We start from the raw sequence: 20,424 nt of genomic DNA, 5'->3' as shown, positions 1-20,424 counted from the left end.
TATACTTACGTAACAATCTCTTTTCCCTCTCACGAGTTTATGTAGCAAATTGATCCTTAACTTCCCCTCTCCATTAACGAAGAACAAAAAAATCGATGAAGGATTAGTTGTCCGAAGAGGACGCTGACCATCGTAGTTGTCCGGCGGATCATAGCTGCATGTGATGATGACGCCGCCATTGTAGCACTTATTGTGACTGCATCCAAGTCGTAGGGTTGCGTTCCAAATAATCTGTGTTGTGCCCTCATATTCGACCAGCAGCACAGGCATTATCAGTAAGGTAATAAAGGCTTTTTCGCTGGCCCATGCGTGCACGGCATCGGAAGCTCTCCAGTTCCGTCCTGATCCGCATGACATGTTCTCCCCGTAAGGCCCATGGAATGGATTTAAATTTGCGACGACATACGCAGCTCTGCATACGTCAATCAGGTAGGTTACATGGAGGGTATTACAGTTATATTCGCGTTATATCCCCTATAACCTACCTGTAACTACTGAGTTCCACGCTTCTGTTTTCATATATTTGTAAGTTATTGATAGGTTACATGGAGGTTGCATCCCTGTAACCTACCTGACATACGCAGTGCTGCGTACGTCTTACGTATGCAAATTTTTCTCCATGGGATGCTACAAACAACATTCCTTTTTTTTTTCAATGGTGGGACTAATGGGCAGGCAAGAGGAAGAATTGTTATTTGGATTTGCTCTGCCCATCACGCTGACATTAATTGTTATACACACCGTTAGGGTTGTGAAATGTAAATGAATCAATGCAACAAGTGGAGCTCGGCTAAAATAATAATTGGTTATGTTTATTGAAATTTATAAATAAATAAATGTGAGTTTCTTTTTTTACTATATAAAAGGATGAATTTAGGGTTTATTTGGGGCAACTGCAGCTTCTCAGCTTTTCAGCTGCAATTGCGCTTCCTCAGGAAGTTGTTGTGGGGAAGCTTGCTGCCTGTTTGTTACAGCTGTGTAAAAACACTTGTGGAACAACTGTTTCTGAAAAAAATGATCATTCTGCCCAAATGTACATTTTCAAAGAGAATTTGGAGAATCTTGGGAGGGAAATTCCTAACCTACATCCCAGCGTTCTGGGTGGCTCCCGAGCAATGCATTGAGACCTGGAATCCACGTAAATAGAAAAACCACATCTTGGAGCTCATCCCTTACATCATCATCTGTTTTATATGGATGGCGCACAATTCTTGTAAACATTTGGGAAACAACATAAGCGGGAATCATATAATAGCTAATGTTCTTCTTTATATATAAGTGTGATGGATTATACCACTGGCCCATCTTATTACAGTGGCTTGCACCACTTCAGCTCATTTGTGGGGGCACAAGAAATGAGAGGAGATCAAAGGCAACCTAGGCTTGTTTTGTGGCATAGGCTGAAGCAGAATTGGGTGAAGGTGAACTCTGATGATAGTTGGGGGGTCGGTTTGGCTGGTGCTTGGGGGATTTTCATAATTATAGAAGGAAGTGCTTGTGTTTCTTTGCTTCTCCTTGTGATGCTAATAATGCTTTGGTAATTGAACTTGGGTTGTTTGGATGGCAGTGAAGGTTGCCCTTATTGCTAATTGGAATTTTTTGCAATTGGAAGTAGATTCTCTTCAGGTTGTGGAGTACCTTACTGGAATGAAGGAGGCACCTTGGAACATTATCATTTGCATAAAATGAATTGCGCAAACGGCTAAAAATCATAATATTTGGAGTTTCATTTTAAGGGAAGGAAATGGTCGTGCTCACTAGCTAGCCAAGATGGGTGCTAAGATTTTAGAGGTTTCTATGGGGCAAAATCCTCCTACAAGGCTATGTAGTTTGATTCATGAGGATAATATGGGACTTCCATACATCAGACATTAAATTTTTTTTGGAGTTTTCGACTATTTTAGATATTGGGTATAGTTTTTTTTTTGTTTGGGGTGAGTTGTACTCTTTGTTGGTGGAACCTTAGGTTTTTTATTTTCTGAGTGAGTTCTATTTTAATTGGATATAGATGGATCTAGCTCAATTTTTTTTTTTGTAATTTTTACCTGATATCAACAAAATTCACTACGACGTTCCTTATTATTATTATTATTATTATTATTATTATTATTATTATTATTATTATTATTATTATTATATGTACATATATATATATATATAATTTTTTTAAGAGAATGGGCTGGGGTGTGAGGTCCCAACCTGCCCTACATCAGGTTTGGGGGCAATACATGCGTCTAAATATTCGAGTACCCCTTCCTTAAGGCAGCAGCCGCTAGATGCGAGATTCAAACCCTAGACAAGAGGGGACTTAAAACGCTAAAGCAGATGCTCTTGCAACTGACTTGAGAATGTAGCTGAAATGGGGTGAAACAGTGGAGTTGCCTGCAGGGTGGCCTGGGCATCATAAGACAGAGAAGGCGACATCCAGGCACTCGAAACTGGCGCCTAGGCTCCAGAAATCGTCCAGGAACGGATTTTGATAGTTTTTGGTGGTTTTGGGATGTTCTGGAAGGTTTTATAGGGCTATGTACGCCCCAATGGGTGATGCAATGAATCTAGACAGTTGAAAAGGCTAGAGGTGTGCCTCATGGAGTGAAACGGTGTCTCTTCTAGTGAAGAGGTGCTTCTCTTGGAAAAAAGATTTTTTTTTTCTCTTTAAAAGGACGGGCTTGATGCCTCTCATGAGGAGTCTAGAGGGGGGGATTTTGGAGAGAGTATTAGCGCGAGTGTAAAGAGGAGACAGATTTTTTTTTTCTCTTTAAAAGGACGGGCTTGACGCCTCTCATGGGGAGTCTAGAGGGGGGGATTTTCGAGAGAGTATTAGCGCGAGTGTAAAGAGGAGACAGAGATGTAGATTTCCATCATGTCTGGAGAGATTGGTGAGGAATTTTGAGAGAAATGTGTAAAGGAATTGTATGAGCGGAGCATGGATCGGCGGAAGACTTTGTTGAAGAAATTTCCATCTTTCTTTCAAAGAGAAAAAGTTAAGTATTGTGTTCTTCATTATCTTGTAATTGTTGTAAGTACTTTCTAGTGGATTTGTTTTGATTTAATGAAATTTTATGCTTTGTTTTATCCATGCTTCGTAAGTAGTTTTATTTACTCTTTTCTTTTAATATGAAGTAGTAACATGTGTAGGAAAATTTATTTTATGATAGAATAATTCTTATTTTCATGTAATGAGTAATATCTTCTTTGCTTCATTGACATAACTTAAGTCACAATAATTTATGTTAAAAATTGTTTTAAGTGAAACTAAGACTCGGGAGAGCAGTGATCTTGCAACTTGAGTGCACTCACATTAACCTGTTGGCTATTAAAATATTTTAGGTGACAATGTAACTTTTAAGGAAATTTAATTAAATGATCTGTTTCTATTAGATGCTTCTAGGTGATAGATAGTCGCATAAAATTAATAGAATACTAAGTGTACTTATACACTCAGAAGAGGGTAGGTAGTCATGTTCATTGTTGGCACAAAATTTATTATATAATTATATAAATTCTTTTACTACTTTTGCCATTATTTTCATTTTACTCTTCATTTGCAATAAAATGGAAGCAATGTCTAGGAATTTAAATTTCCTTTGATCTTATCTTATTTTATTAATGTGATGCTATTTTCACTGGCTTTTAATTTTACTTTACAAACTGATCACTTGTAATGTTAAAATTTGTTGAGAAACTTAATGACCGAGAGGGCTAAGATTTCACCAACTAGTGAGCACCATATTTCACTTTGGAAAAAGCCATGATGATCATCCAAGAAGAGTGCAAATAGATAGGGAGATAAGATTTGATGGGTGTAAAATTGATGTTTCTAGGGCGACAAGCTAGATTCTTTTATCAATATGATATAAAGTTGGAACTATGGATCACTGATAGGTCTTATAGAGAGGACATAGTGGGTAATCTAGAGGTGAGAGGCTAGAACCTTCTCAGCACTACTATACATGTCGAAACCAACTTTAGATTAGCCAATGTTCATTATACTTGGAATAGGTAAAAAATAAGTATGCTCCTATTTGACACTAACAACATTATATTTTAAGTATTTCATACCTACACATTATTTAGGTCATTGCATGAGAACGGTAGTCTCTATCATCTCAAAAATTTCCAAACCAATTTATCCATAAAAGTTATCATCGATTTACACTTTTCATTTAAGAATAGTTATTAGAAAAATCACTTTAATCAACATTCCAAGTTAAGAATTTATAGTAGTAGACTAAAACTTGTCCTAAGGTTTCTTACTTCACTTCTCTGTGGGATCAATATTGGGGTTTTAAAGAAATTCGTATATTACTTGAAACGATATGTATACTTGCATAGTACCTCTCGTGTGTAAATTATTTCCTAAATTTTATAACATATCAATTTTGCACACTAGCGGCTAAATAAAAATTGAGTCAATTTTTTTGTCATCTATTGGAAACTAAATTACTGTGTAATTGTGGGTCGGGTCATTCTCTCTCAGAGTTAGGGGCAAAGATCTACAATTCTTCTGATGGCCAGTACAAACCCATCAACCAAGTAGTGGATTGGTATAGCAGTTCACCGTCAGTTGAAGTCCATTCATCAGCCTTTATGGAGGTGATATGATCACGTGTATTTATTAAGTCTCTTTGGGCCCTTGAGCAACTTAAGCTATACAAGAAGGATGATAAATACTAATTGAAGGATTGGGAGGCTTCTTACCTCTATTTGATGACATTGGATCAGATTGAGACATAATGGACCACTACTTTGGAAAGGGTCAAGACCTCAGTCAGGCTTGCTAAAAATTCTATGAACCAGGCCATGACGATGGAGAAGAAATTGGAAGTAACAGAGATGATGACAAAGAAGGCAGACAAGGAGTTCTTTGAGTTGCTCACTTTCTACCCAAGGGAGGAAAAGATCCTAAACGAGCAACTTATGGTTGGAAACATCACAATAATCAACTGATTCATTTGGTTGGGCCTTGTCAACCCAAAGTTCGTTGACTCCGATTAATTTGCTACTCTTTATACCAATTCTGAGGGTGCTTTTGGGGATGACTCAGATATCAAAGGTGAAGAAAGGCCATCTATTAAGCTTAAGGATTATGTAAATGAAATCTTTTATATACATACAATACTTGTATATTTATTTAGTTTAAAATGAGCGAAGCTTTCTAATCATTGTTTTGTACCTTTGCTTCTTTCATCATTTTATCTTTATCACATTATTTCTTTGTAATAACTGCTTGGTGATGAGTGTTTGTGTTTAGTGGATGACTCTGACCTTAGGAAAGATTGTCGATCATTTTTTTGTTTGTCAAAGACCAACACAAGGCTTACACTATCTATATCACTCTACTTTGATCGAATTTGTCGTCTAATCTGCCCACACCTTTTGCTAGGGCTTAGGTAAATCTTGTCACTTCCTTTATGGGGGTAACCATTGAGAGTTGATACTAAGAAGGCAACCACCACTATAGCTATATCTATGTTGAGCTTTGAGATTGTATTTTTGATGCTTGACATTGTGGATTAGTTTTACTGTTAGGGCCACCTTTATTTTATGATATTATTTTTTGGCTAGCATCTTACAATTTTCAAGTTTTTAGTTACTTGTTCAGATTTTTGCCTCGATTGGGCCTTACCTTTTTGGCTAGCATCTTACAATTTTCAAGTTTTTAGTTGTTCAGATTTTTGCCTCGATTGGGCCTTACCTTTCACCAAAACTTAGGATGATCTTGTCGTGACCTTTACGAGATTAATAGCTAAGACTCACTAATGGAGTGATTTATGTTTTACACTTCATGGAGCTTGTCACTATTAAGCAGGGAACCACCTCTAGCGCTTTATTTTCAAGCTTAAAGACTAAGATTTTCAATGCAAGATTGTTTCGAGCTATTCCACCAACCAAATCTCTTCAGTGTTGCTGTCAACTTTGCTTCTTGGATTCAAGTTCCCCAAGTGTCAATTAGACCTGGGAAGACGTTAGAAAAATTTATCATAGCATCAAAGAAATTTTTGAAGTAACATTCAATTTATTTTCAAGTAATGTGTCACCTGCCTAGAATTGACCAAGCGGTGTGCAGGTATGATCAATTGGCTCATTTCAATTGTTTGGAGCTAGCCATCTATTTTATGATACTCACATCCTAGCTAAAGTCTTTAGGAATTTGATAAAAACAATGTTTTTGGCTCCAGATCTGTTGTTTCATGAACTCTGAAGGTGGAACTTAATAATATAATAATTACTATTCAATTTTGATCAATGACCCAAGAATTTATTTTTAATGTAGATAAGAAGAGTGGAGGGGGAACTTAATTATCAAACTAGATATCAAGAAGGTTTATGATAAAATTAATCAGGATTACATTATTTTCATTTTTTATGCTAGAGGTTTTAATAGGGAGTTCTACACTCTTATTGCTATATGTCTTGATAATAATTACTATTCAAATTTGATCAATGGCCAATTACATGGTCATTTCAAAGTTGCTAGAGGTATTAAATAATGCACAATTCTTGTGTTTGAATGTAGTTCGAGTATATTAGTAGTTTTCAAACTTGTCATTATATGCTCCAATATGCTACTAGATATAAATGCAACATTTCTCATTTACAACTAATAACTCCTTACGAGTTAATTACATGAAAAATAAATATTGTTACGGATCACATCCTGCCTATATACAAGTTCACAAAGGGAACTTCTTTGTTTGAAAAGTAATGATAAAATAAAGAAATAAAAATAGAAGAGTTGATCACTAAGAGTTGAGTGAAGGCAATTTAAGTTTTAGTTTTGATGATTGGCCTTTGTATGGTCTCTTATCTACTATGCAAAAAGGAACATTTGATTTGCATCAAAAGGAAGCTAATTCTTTGAGTGATGAATAATGGGATTTTGCCAAACTTTAGAAGTTAATTTAGAAAAGACCTTGATGTATATCTATAATATTTCATTTAAGAGACAAAAAAAGGGATCAATTTTTGTTTAAAAGCTCAATAAGGAGTTTTTATCTAAAACTAATTAATTTTCCTTTTGGTCCAGCCATAAATTGGAGTGAGGTAATTCGATTTGGAACAAGATGTTAAAACCCTTTAAACCTTTTTTTAAATGAAGCTTTTTTCATAGTTTTCTTCCAGTTGATGATATTATTGAATTGAAAGGGTTTAGATTACCATATTTCTATCTTTTGTATAAGATAACGAGGAAAGTCTTAATCATCATTTTTTAATTGCTATTATTCACTTATTATCTGAAGACATATGAGCAGTTTCTTCAAGATTTGTTTCCATCAAGTGGATTTCAATTCATAACAAACATGGTTGTTTTTCATTGTATTTTTGGAATTTGTTACCTTTTGAGCTTCTTTAGACAACAAGTAATAATGTTAAACATTAAAAAGATATGGAGGCTACAGACAAAACCTTTATGCACATCAAATCATTCATAAATGGTTTTATTTGAAAAGCTAAAATATAAAGAAGTAGCAAGTCTCAAAGTTACTTTAAAATTGATGAATATATTTGTCATTAATCCACCTAAGGAACATGTTCAACTTATATGTTGGACCACACTAACTTGAACTTGGATCAAAGTTAATTTTGTTTAAGTTTCTCCACTTGTAGAGTAGGAGTTGGAGGAGTTATTAGAGATGAGTAAAAAGGGTTTATTATTATTTTTTGTTCTCCATGTGTGGTTGTATGCTTCCATGTTAAAGTCATTGCTATTCTTTATGCTTTGAAGCTAGCCTCTTGTATGATTAGGATCACCTTCAGTTAGAGCTAGACTCTCTAACACTTATTCATATTTGTGAAGATGGTGCTAAAGGTCCCTGATACCTTCATACAATCATGAAAAGAATCTTAGCTCTTATGAAAACCAAGCAAGTGAGATGGAGCTATATTTTTAGAGAAAGAAATCAACCTATTGATTGGCTAGCTAAATTGGGGGCTATAACTGAACTGGTTAGTATCGCTAATAACCCTTGTCATCACTTCTTTTGCATGGTGTGCTTTGGGTTTCCTTTTGTAAGAATCATTTCCAGGTTCTTCCTACACTCAAAATCAGAGGCTACTCAATAAGAATATCTTGATGAATAAAATCATTCAAGAATGCACATTTAACATCCATTTAAAAGAGTAAAAATCCATTAAAACATATACATATAAGGAGAAGTCTAAAAACATCTAATCTTGCTACAAGTGCAAATAATTAATCAAAATATTTACCTTCAACCTGAGTGTAACCTTGTACAATTAAACCAACTTTATTTCTAACAATACAACCTGAATCATCTAGTTTATTTTTATAGTTCCATTTTTCCAATAATATTTTGATCTCGAGTTGGTTCCAAACATCTTTTCTTACAAATTGATTTAATTCTTCTTACATAGTAATAATCCAAAAGTTTTCCTCCAAAATACCATCAGTTGATTTAGGTTTAACTTTAGATAGAAAAGTTGAATTATTTACCACATTTCTACTATGTCTTCTAGTAATAACACCTTTGGATTGATCTCCTTTTTTGGGTGATTCTAATTATAATTCCATTCTTTAGGAAAAGAATCAATTTCATCTATCGATCTCATTCATTAGGCAAAAAAAAAAAATGCATAATACCATTACCATCACAATAATATTCAAATGATTTATTTTCAAATTCTCCACTATGATTTGTCTGAATATATTTTTCAAACTTCTTAAAATATTTAATAAAATTGTCATTTTTATTTTATAAAAAAATTCCTAACTATATATATAGAAAAACCATCCGTAATTATAAATTTATACTTTTTACCACCTAATTTAATTATGCTAATATGACCAAATAAATCTATATGTAATAATTCAAAAAGCCTAGAAGTTGAAACAATATTTTTAATGTTGAATGATTTTTTAGTATATTTTCCATGAACACAAGCCTCACACACATAATCATAATAAAAATATAATTTAAGTAATCTCACAACTATGTAATGTTTAAAATTTTTGTTAAGTTTGTACATGTTAATATGATAAATTATTCTATGTCATAAGATAACAACATCATTTATGTTTTTTTTTTTAAAGTATCCATTCGATATTGGCTTGTTGGGAGAGATTCTAATATAATTAGTTTCATTTTGGAGAAGAGGGGTGGTACACCCCATTCTCAAATTTTGATCACTCAATTTGTTTAATTCTTGCATGATTCTAACCTTTTTTATTTGGGTTTTACCAGTTCTCCATTTACCTTAGAATCGTAGGGAAGTCTTTGATAGGATTGACAGTTCCTTGTTAATAAAGATTGAAGGGAGACTTTTCATCATTTTAAAGTACAAAATTTTATTTAAAACCATATAAGATCACTCACCTTAGCTACTGGATATTCACTTTTCTGAAAAACAAAAGAAATATCATTTCAAGTTCCTCGATAAGTGGACTTCTCAAGCTGTTTCATGAAGTTCATTAAAGATCATTAGTTTTATGAGCACCTTGGTGAGAGTTGGACTAGATTGTGGTTGCTTCACAAGAATATCTCTAAGCAACTTAAAGCCTGGAATAGGGAGGTTTTTGGCAACATTACTCACAAAGTTAGGGAGGTTGAGAACGTTATTAAGACAAAGGAAGAGGAACTTTCTAATGATCAAATCTCTTTTGAGCGTATAAAATTTACCCAGGACAATTTACTTTAACTTATTACTATAGAGGAGAACATTCTTAGCCAAAAGGTATTTGGGCATTACATTGCGAATGGGGATATGAACACTAATTAATTTCATGCTATTATAAAATGGAGCATGAAAATTAAAGAATGTTCATGGGGATTGGATTACTGATACGTGGAAGATTGCTTATTTCCAAAAGCTCAATAATTCTGAGATTAAAAGTCACACAAATCAGAAGGAACATTTATTCCAAGATAAAATAAATTATATTATTAATCTTCATCTTATGATTGTTTCTCAAGGGAAAAAAATGGAAGCTTTAAAGTTTAATGATAGTAAGAAAATTGCTGAAGCTGAGGCTAAATTTTATAAAGTCTACTTTTACTTGATTTCTGTTGTGCAACAATTCTTTGTAGGGGTTGACATCTATAAATAATTCAAATTTTTTAGTATTGCTTTGATCCCAAATGACAAGAATAAAGGTCAATAAGATTCTTTAAAACTTATTAACTACACTTCTATGTGTCTAAAATTATCACGTCGCTAGCTTCAACCCCATTTACACCGAATTATGAGTCCCCACCAGACAACTTTTATTAATGTAAAGAGCATCACTGAAAAACATCCTTATCACTCAAGAATTAGTTTTGGACTTGGATAAAAAATTTTGGCATGGTAATATGATTATCAAAATGGGTATAAGGAAAAATTATGATATATTCTCTTAGGAGTTTATTCTTAAAGTGCTTAGATCTATGTGTTTCAAAATAGTTTTTGCTACCTCATTAGATGATTCCTTGAGAAAAACTAAAACACCATCATTGTCAATGGTGATTTTGAACGTTATTTCAACACCTCAAGGGGCATAAAGGTGATCCACTCTCTCCCATATTTTTTATTTTGGCTTTTAATTATATGTCTAAATGTATTGAGGAGTTGTTTTTTATTTATCCTGTATGTTTTACTCTAGCAAAGGGTTCCCTCTAATCTTTATTCTAGATTATGTGGATCATCTAGTCATTTTTACCAATGTTAGTAAAAATTCTATCAAGAAGCTATGGAAGGTGATCAGTCATTTTGAGGTTATCTATGGGATGTCCTTTCACAAAACCAAGTGCCTTTTCTATTTAGAAAAGAAGGTTCATCTGTGTAGTTAAAATTGGATTTTTTATTTCATTAGATTCGCGATGGAGGCTCTACCAATTCCTTATCTTGGTATTTACATAAGCAAAGATAGGACTTATTTTTAAGATATCTTCAATAAGATCTATGTCAAACTCTAATATTAGGACAACAACTTCCTTTCCTATGATGATAGAATTAAATTGCTTAAAAGTATACTCACATATATCCCTCTTGATACAATGTAAGTGCTGAAAAATGCATGTTGTCATGGTGAACAGACCTGAGAGGTTATTCAACAGAGTCCTTTAGGTTGGTGAGGATTAAGATCCATTGGAATTCTAGATAGAAACTGTGCAGACCTTATAATTAAGGTGTATTGGGCTTCATCTAGTGGACTAAATGAAGATTTACTTCATGATGTTATGGATTATATTTAATCCTGATGATTCCTTATGGGTTAAGTCTATTAAAAAAGTATTGTGGACTTAATCATCTCCTTATTGTCACTGTTTGTCGGTGGCCAAATGGGGATTATCAGTTGCTTTGAAAATATAATTTAATTTAATATGTATATATAATTTTGAAAATATTATTTTAATTTTAGAAAATAGAAAACCTATTTGATTTCATATATTTAACAATTTAAATAATCGAGCACTACACCACAAGCAATACACCTATCTTGAGAGTTAGACACATTACTTAATAGATAGGCTCGATTAAGTAAACTAACAAAATTATGACATCCATTTTGGTCTGCGAAATCTTTTATGTTGATCGACAAATTACTACATCTAATATAATGATTAGACATAGTTTATATTACCTAGGTTCTTTAGTTTCTTATATGGGCATACCCTTATAGTTAATTTCATCTTAGACAACCGAAGTTACCTAAGAAAACCCTTAATTTAGATATGAGGTATTTGTCTTTGTAAATTCAAAGTTTAAAGTTTTCAAGGTCTGGCATGGAAAAGCCAAACGGGAATGATTCATAATGAGAGCAGTTATTTTCAAAATCCAAAGGAAGAAATGTAGTGGATGTCATAAATCCTGAGGAGAACCTCGGTGACTTCCCAAACTATTCTATGATTTGGTTTTAATTTCGAAGAGACTTTATCAGATGTTTCATCTGACTAATTTTATTATGTAGGGCTTAAGTTTACATGATCCTGATCATGCAAATAGCCTAGAGCCTCAGAACTTAAAGAGAGTTAGGTCTTATAGTGCATGACATAATCGTGCAAAAACTTAAAGATAGATTGAGGATTTAGGTCGCACTAAACGGACTGCCTCGAAGTCCTATGGCTTGTTGTTTAATTATAAAAAATGGTTTTGCTGATAAAGATCTCATTTACTCTCTCAAAAGTTATTCTTCTATATGCCCTGGTCGTGCTGCCCACAGGGTTTTCTCCGAGCTTCTTATTGAAGTAGTAGTTTCAATGTTTAAAAGGTTTAAAAGGTTTTGGTTTGAGCTTTTATGTTTCACAATTCAAATGTCCTATTTGAGGGAATTTTAATTTAATTAGATCCCACAGTTCCCTCATTCCGGCATCACTATTTTCTTTTGAATCTACTTAGTCTGAATGAGTTGTTAGGCTCACTTTAACCAGAGATTTCTCGTTATCAAACTTAGGTTACCTCATCCAAAAGATCCTTGTAAATCCAAAATGAGTGATTTAAGGGCGTTCAATAAATTTAAAAGTACACTTAATTTAAAAAAAAGGTATTTTTCTTGTTTTGTTTTATTACTAAAGCATGCATGATAAAGAAAATTGTATATAATAAAAGTGCTATAGAATGTGGTAAATAAAATATAAAGCGTACTTGGGTTTATGCTACCACTGCATAGTTAGTATCATAAAACATAAGATAATTTGCATGAAATTTTAAGTAAACTTGTAGGAAAATTAAGTAAAGAGAGAAAACCCAACACACAAAAAAAAGTCAGAAAAATGAGTCGTATAAATCACGAGGAAAACTTGAGCCTTTAGTTATTAATATAGGATAAGTAGTGTAGGGTATTTCTATTGATTTAGTGAGTTGACGGGTCTCGGGGCATAACTTGGTGGATCCCTATATATTTTTTTAGGATGATTTCCTTCAACAAAGGATAATAGGTCCGGATGTCCTCCAAAATGTCCAGAAGACTATAACAGTGCTCGGGGCATAACCCTGAACATCTTTTAGAACCTTCTAGATCATTTTGAATTCATTTAAACATATTATTTTGTTGAATTAGTCATCCTGATTTAAAATTTAATTATAATGATTTTAACCTATGCTCAGTGAACATCTCAATGTTTAATCATCCCATGAGCAAGACAATTAAACACTCGTTCGATGTTTCACTATGGGTGAACACCCTTAAGGGCATATAAAGTCATTAAGAGAATCCTTACCCTCCCCATCGAAATTGTGATCAAAATTACATGAAACATCGAACGTAAGTACCCTTTTACTCGTTAAAGATTTAATTATGATCAAAATTACATGAAATTGTGATCAAAATTACATTAAACACCTTAAAGATTTAATTATGATCAAAATTACCCTTTTACTCGTTGGTTTAACCTAAATTTTGATTAAGGAAATCACATAAACCTTAAGGCTCCAACCTCAAAATTACTTAAGTTGAACTCAAATGACTTTAAATTTTTATTATAATCTCACTCATGGGTCAGTTAAGAAATTAAAGGAGAAATTGTGATTTTTCTAATTTTTTAATTTAATTTTTATAGTTATTTTAACTTGAAAAAAAAGGGATTTTTGGGGATAATTAAAATAACTAAGTAAAATAAACTTTCTGTTCTTAAAAAAAATTATTGGAGATTCAACTAGGTCTGAGAACCACCAAAAACAATTTTGGTGAATTTTTTAATTATATTTTAATTTTTTATAATTTTTTAAATGATTTCTGAGGATTAAATAGATAAAAAAAATATATTTTCCTTCCCAAAATTCCTTTTTATATTTTTCATAGGTCTCCCTGACCTCAAAGAGCTCAGAGAAAATTATGTTACATTTTTATTATATTTATTTTATTTTTAATAATTTTTTAAAGAATAAAATATGCCAAAAATAAAGTATTTATTTTAATCACAATTTTATTTTTCTTAGGTGCCTCTAGTTAGAAAGAGCACCCCAAACTACTTTTTATAATTTTCAGATTTTCATTTTAATTAATATAATTATTTTAAGCAAAAAAAAATATATTTTCTTAGAAAATTCATTTTCACACCAAAAATAATTTTTAGGACTTTGAAATTCTTACAGGAGCCTTTTGAGGTGATTAGCTTCAATGTGGCCTAATTTGGTAATTATTTAAATTATTTTGTATTTTTTAAAATTTTGGTAATTTTCTTAATTTTAAAATAGGAAAATATGTCTTAAATTTTAAAATTTTGATTTTTTATTTTTCTTAAGTTTCTCCAACCACAATGAATTTTCCAAAATAACTTTCATAAATTTCTGACATATATTTCATTTTCTTATAATTAATTTAAACAAAATAATGGTAATTTACATTAAAGTTAGGGTTTCTAATGTTAGAGATGCTCTCTAACTTTGCAAAAATCAGAGAATATCCTAAGCATGAGAGGAGTGAACCCTCCAAATTTCATATTTTTTATTCGTATTTAATTATTTATAATTTAAACAAGTTTAAAAGTATTTAATTAATTTAAAAATAAACATAAAGAAAATATTTTTGATTTTTAGTCCACATTAATCTCCTCTATTCACTGAGTACAAAAGTATTTTTATTTTATTTTTAACATTTTTTCTACACTAATTTATGGGTTTTTAAAGTTTCTATAATTAATTTAAATCAGAAATACCCCTAATTTTCTACTTACCAGTGTCAACTGAATGTATCCTCGTATGCATCAAGAAGCCACACATCGTGTTTTGAATCGACGCTGCCATCCGTGTTAGCTGCCTCGTCAACCCGCAAATTGGGTATCATGACATTTTAAATATGCATATGAATGTGGGCTTTTAAAATGTATATGAAGGTGGGCCTTCATGAAATTGATTTGAAATTAATCATAAGCTCAATCAAATGGGCTTGAATTCACTCTCAATTGGTCTTAGACTGATGAAATTTAGTGTGGTTTTGAAACTGGAGGAATTTGAAATGAATTTGATGGAAATTGGAGGTGATTTGGTGACTTTGTGATTTAGGGGTAATTTGAGAAATTTGATCAATTTTGGTAACTTTGGGTGCAATTGGGGTCATTGGGTGATTAGGATTGATCTTGAGAATGTTTGGAGTGAATTTGGAGATTTTGGGAATTTTTGGGACATGAGGGGCATTTTGGTAATTTTGGGAATTTGGGGTACTTTGAGAATTTCGAAAAAATTGGGTTATTTTGGGCAATTTAAATATTTGGAATGTTCCAATATTATTTTTGAGTGGAAAGTGATAAACTGGGCAATTTTAGAAAATTTAGGGTTCTAGGGGCATTTTTGTAATTTTGGAAAGATTTGGGTAGTGGAAGGTAAAAAATTGGGTGTTTTGGTGGTACTGAGGTTCATTGAAAATGCTAATCAAAATGATACACTTTTGATGCCATGAGACCAATAGAAACCCATTTTGGACCCTCTATGTGTTGGTCCTAGCCATTTTACTCAAAGGTTAGGGGTTGGGGACCACCCACATGAGTTTCCAAAAGAGTGGGGAACCATGCTAATTGTAGGTGATTTTATAGTTTTAGGTTGTGAGTGAAATTGCAGTGACGTGTGTGTGAAAGCCTGATCAAGACAAAGCCACCCAGAGCTAACCCTAATGCTTTTCAATTCTATGGGGACTTTTCTTGAGCTCCCTCATCATGGTTTCATCCCACTATGTGCTCGTGGCCAAAACCACACATGTAAAACCCAAATGTGCAAATGGAATTTCTATTTATAGGGCTATTTTCCTCTCTGTTCGACAACCTTTGCTTGTTCCTAGTAATTCCTAGATTTGGAGTTCCCTTCTCAATCCTCCCATCTCCTTCTTTTCTTGGAGACTTTTGCACAAACTGATTTCCATGAATTACATACTTAAAATCAATGGTTTAGGGCTCTCCTCCATTTGGCACTTGTGCAAGTATGAGAAGGAGTTTCTTACATTTTTTGTCTTGCAAGTTTGCTGTTAGAGGAAGGTTGTTTCTCTATATTTTATGTCATTTCCTAGGAGGGGCTATCTATCTCTCCTTGTCTATTTTACTAATTGGAGACATGGGACTCTTGTCAACATCATTACACATGTTTTCATTTGCTGGTTTCTTTAGAATACAGAAAACAATCTTAAACACGCCAACAAATTAAAGGACCCTAATACTACCTTTACAGAATTTTTTCATATCTTCACAAAGTTCTCAAATACGACAAACTCAAAAGTAAACATTTGTAAAATCCTAACGGTTTCCCAAATGGGATCTCCCTCACTAATCAGCCTCCTAGACTTTCCCAGGCAACCTGACTAACATTAGATAAAGGTAAATGTGGATGGTAATTTCAAATTTTAATGTGTTGACATTGGTGGGGTCTTCCAAAATCACATGGGTGCTACTTTGACATTCTTCTCCTCCCCATTTGATGATATAATACCCCTTCAGGTAGAAGTTAATACTATTTTTACTACTCTCAAAATTGCTATGACTATGGACTAGATAATACTACAAGTTGAAATGGATTCCTTGCTTTTATAATGTTTAACTAGAAATGGACATGTTCATCGACAAATTCACCTTTCTTTGAAACAAATTGCCCACATATCCAAGTATCTCTCTATTTCATGGCCACACATCCATAGGAAGGGCAACCAACCTACTGGCTGGTTTGCTAATTTAGGTGCTTCTTCCCAAGCTGTCACTTTCATTCTTCTCCTCCTCTTTTTCTGTCATTTTTGTTTCATGGTGATAGGCTCAATCTCCCTTTTATTAGAACTCCCATCGTTTTATTAATATTCACCTTTTTCAATAATAGAAGTTTGCTTAAAAAACAAGATCTTAACAATCTTCTCTTATATGTTCGAGTTTTTTTGTAATGATAACAAATGATTGCTTCACTAACATAATATTTTCTTAGTTGGTATTTTATAATTTTTAGATTTTTTATATGTTTGATTTATCTTTTTTAAATTCTAGCAAGTCTTCTTAAAAACACAACCACCACGTTATTATCAATAGATAAGCTTGAAATTATTGGCTCGTCATTGTCATAAAGTTGTAAGGCAATGGTTTTAGCTTTTTCCTACTCATTATTTTTAGAGCTATCAATATTCTCACTTTGAGCTTTATTCATGTGTCATCAAACACCCCAAAAGTTGATCAAATGGTTTAATACCTAAATCTTTAGCCTCACTAATTGATGTTACTTTAGCATCTCATTTTTTAGGAAGGCATCTAAGAATCTTATAAACTAAACATTGGTTCTTATATGTTATTTCAAGCTATTGCACTCTATGATAATTTTTATAAATCTAATATACAGATGAAAAAATAATTCATAATGGGACATACAAAGATAACTCAAATTTATGAACAAATTTATATATGTGAGCTCCCTAACCCCATTAGCTCCTTCATAAGTAATAATTAATTTATCCCTAATATCTTTTTCCATAATTAACATAAAAGTTTCCATGTAATCATTTAGAAGAAGTGCACAATGTAAAGTATTATATGCTAGAGTATTTAATTAATCTAACTCTCTTGTTAATACAGTTCATTCCTCAAAATGTTTTTCAATTTTAATTGCATTTATTTTTCTAGTGTGAGTATGATATTAGTGTGTAAGCATATGTGTGTGGTTTGTCCTCTTAAGAATATATTGATCATTTTCTCCAATAATCAAAGGGAACATTATTAAGCAATACTGGATGTTGAGTTGATTATTCTTTAGGAAGTGAACCCCTAGGAAATCCTTAGTCATAGTTTAAATGTGGATCTTTTCAGGAATGTTAAATCAAAAGAAAGGGCAGAGGCTCTGATATTAATTGTAAGATGACTATGACACCTAAGAGTGAGGTAAGTTGATTTTTTTTTAAGCATTTTGATTAATTAAATATTTTAAATTATTTTTATTTTACTCTATAAGAATATTATCCAACAGAGAAGTTAAAAACTTGCAAGTAAATTAAATAGCAAGATATCACAAGTGTAAATACAAGAAATAGCAAACACGATATTTTATATAGGTTCGATCAACCAAGCCAACATACACGCTAGCCAACTCTCAAACTAGAAATTCACACTTCTTCAAACTGAAGAAATTGCCTATAACTCTTACAGAGGCTAAGTACAACTCAATCCAAATATAATGATTTTCTAAGCCAAATGACTTGATAAAAAAAGAAGTAAACATTTTATAAATTATATAAGCTCAAACAATCTTTCAGTAAAATAAACTAATAATTAGAGATGTAGTTATAATTTGTTGTTAATCGCCTTATAACTTAAAAGATGAAATGAAAATTTTGGTCACTATAAAATATATTTATACTTTGATTTACATGAATATCATTATCACATTTTTAAATATTTTTCCTATTATTTTTAGGTTTAGAAAATAGATCAATATTACAATTAAAATAACTTGCTTGCTAACATTGTGAATGAAAGAGTTTAATCATAGGAGACTTATTCTAATATGCTCAAATAATATTTCATTCAAAAATAAAGATTTTTGGAAGATATAGAAGTTTAGAAGTATAAGAGTAGCAAATAAGGATAAAAAGAGAAGGAAACAAATTCAAAAACTTCAAGAAAATTTGCTTTATTGAGTACATTGAGCCTTCCAAATTAAGAAATTCGATGTATTAGTAAGAACGTACGCTTCATTTATTAAGATTTTGATTAAGTAAATAAAAGAAAAAGATAAGGAAAATTGAGACTTCAAGAAAGTCATTTCATAAAAAAAATAAAAGATTTTAAACTAATTTTAATGCATAATATTTTTCAAACAATATTATCAAATAATAATATAATTTTTACTAAAAAATTAATTTTTATTCTATTTATTACTAAATGCTGATTTTAAACTAATTGTAATGCATAATATTTTTCAAACATTATTATAAGAAAATAATATAATTTTTACTAAAAAATTAATTTTTATTGTTATTATTAAATCCAAACTACTAGCCAATGGTTTGCTAAAATAAGCAAGTCAAAATAACATTTAACCATATCCAAGTGGGTATATAACAACTAGTGAGCTTAATAAAAAAAATAATAATATTTGAAAAATCATAATAAATTTAATTTTAATTAAAAATAGGTTATAAACCCATCAATTTGTACCTGCAAAAACCAATAAAAGTAATAAGTATACTAACGATTTAATAATTAATGATAAGAATGAGATAGTTGCAAAGGTAATAATTTTATTATTTATATGACATTTTTAAAACAAATTAATTAAACTTAAAAAAATATTAAATATTTTATTAAAGACTCATAAGAATTTCAAATATACTATAATAAAATAGATTTTTCTCTTAAAATACCCCAATTATAAAATTTTAATAATTTAACATCATGCATGAAATATTAAAGAAAATATTCAAATAATAAAAATATAATAATATATATTTAAAATTTATTATTCTTAATTAATGATTAATTAAATTAATATATTTATTTGTGAACAAAAACAAACCATACAAAATACTACTCCTTATCTCCTAAAGATTATATCTTGAGCTCCAAACTATCTATCTTCATCCAACCTTTGGCTCTTATAAAACCATCACACATGAAACACTTAATCCATAATATTAGATCATCCAAACCTATTTTTTTATCATCATAATTAATAAAATAGATCACAAGACCCTTGAAAGACAACAAGTTCAACTAACTGATAGCACAGTAATTGTAGATTCAACTTTTGCTCTGATCACTTTGGTTGAAAAAAAATAAAATGAAGTCCACTTACAAGAAAGAATTTACAAAATATCACTAGAAACTAGAAGGCAGAAGCTACAAGATGACAAATGTAGAAGTTTGATGTCTCAACGGAAAAGTCTAGGAACAGATTTTCTGGGCACTTTTCCTTCACGCCTAAGCCTTCTGTACGCCTCTCTAATGTGGCAAGGCCTAAGGGGTCCACTTTCCTTCCTTTCTCTCATAACAATTCTACCTGGAATTGACTTAACAATGATCAGAGCATGGGAAAAATACAGAAATTTTTAAATTTGATTGAATTAAGCTTAAGGAATGAAATTAGTTTGTTAATCTGTGTTTTAATTACATCTTTTAACCACTGGTTTTACAAGTTTAATTTTGTCAGCTCTAATGAAGAGAGCTCCTAAAAAGGATGATAGACAGATACTGATCCTGTGATTTCTAAATCAAAATGCAAGCAACAAAAATATTTTGAACATATGAAAATTGCATGAAACTCCCATCAATGCGAGCTCCTGAAAAGGATGATATACAGTTGCTGATCCTGCGATTTCTAAATCAAAATGCAAGCAACAAAAATATTTAATCAAATTACACAGCATTAAGACTACCATAAAATGAAAACTTGGAAGATACTGATGACAAAAATATGGAGTCCCGGGCTTATCTTGGTGTGCCGTAGGGCTATCAAAACGGCTCGTTGTTTGCGAATAGCTCGTGTTCGACTCGTTAAGAAGCTCGTTTTCGGCTCGTTAATTTCGTTTGATAA

The 20,424-nt window shown here is 31.7% G+C and overlaps 1 protein-coding gene across 1 annotated transcript in view; it reads right to left on the bottom strand.

Annotated features, from left to right (window-relative positions):
• Nucleotides 1-19,623: 19,623 nt before the first annotated feature.
• Nucleotides 19,624-20,424, bottom strand: part of LOC110021904 (transcription initiation factor TFIID subunit 11-like) — a 26,763-nt gene continuing 25,962 nt past the window's right edge. Inside the window, 1 exon segment of the mRNA XM_020720612.1 lies at nt 19,624-19,890. Within this exon segment, the coding sequence (XP_020576271.1) occupies nt 19,763-19,890 (128 nt within the window). The 3' untranslated portion in view covers nt 19,624-19,762.

This window comes from Phalaenopsis equestris, unplaced genomic scaffold (genome assembly GCF_001263595.1).
Source record: "Phalaenopsis equestris unplaced genomic scaffold, ASM126359v1 Scaffold000151, whole genome shotgun sequence".
Taxonomy (NCBI): Eukaryota; Viridiplantae; Streptophyta; class Magnoliopsida; order Asparagales; family Orchidaceae; genus Phalaenopsis; species Phalaenopsis equestris.
The sequence above is the reverse complement of the archived record's forward strand: the minus strand, read 5'-3'. Positions and strand labels throughout refer to the sequence as shown.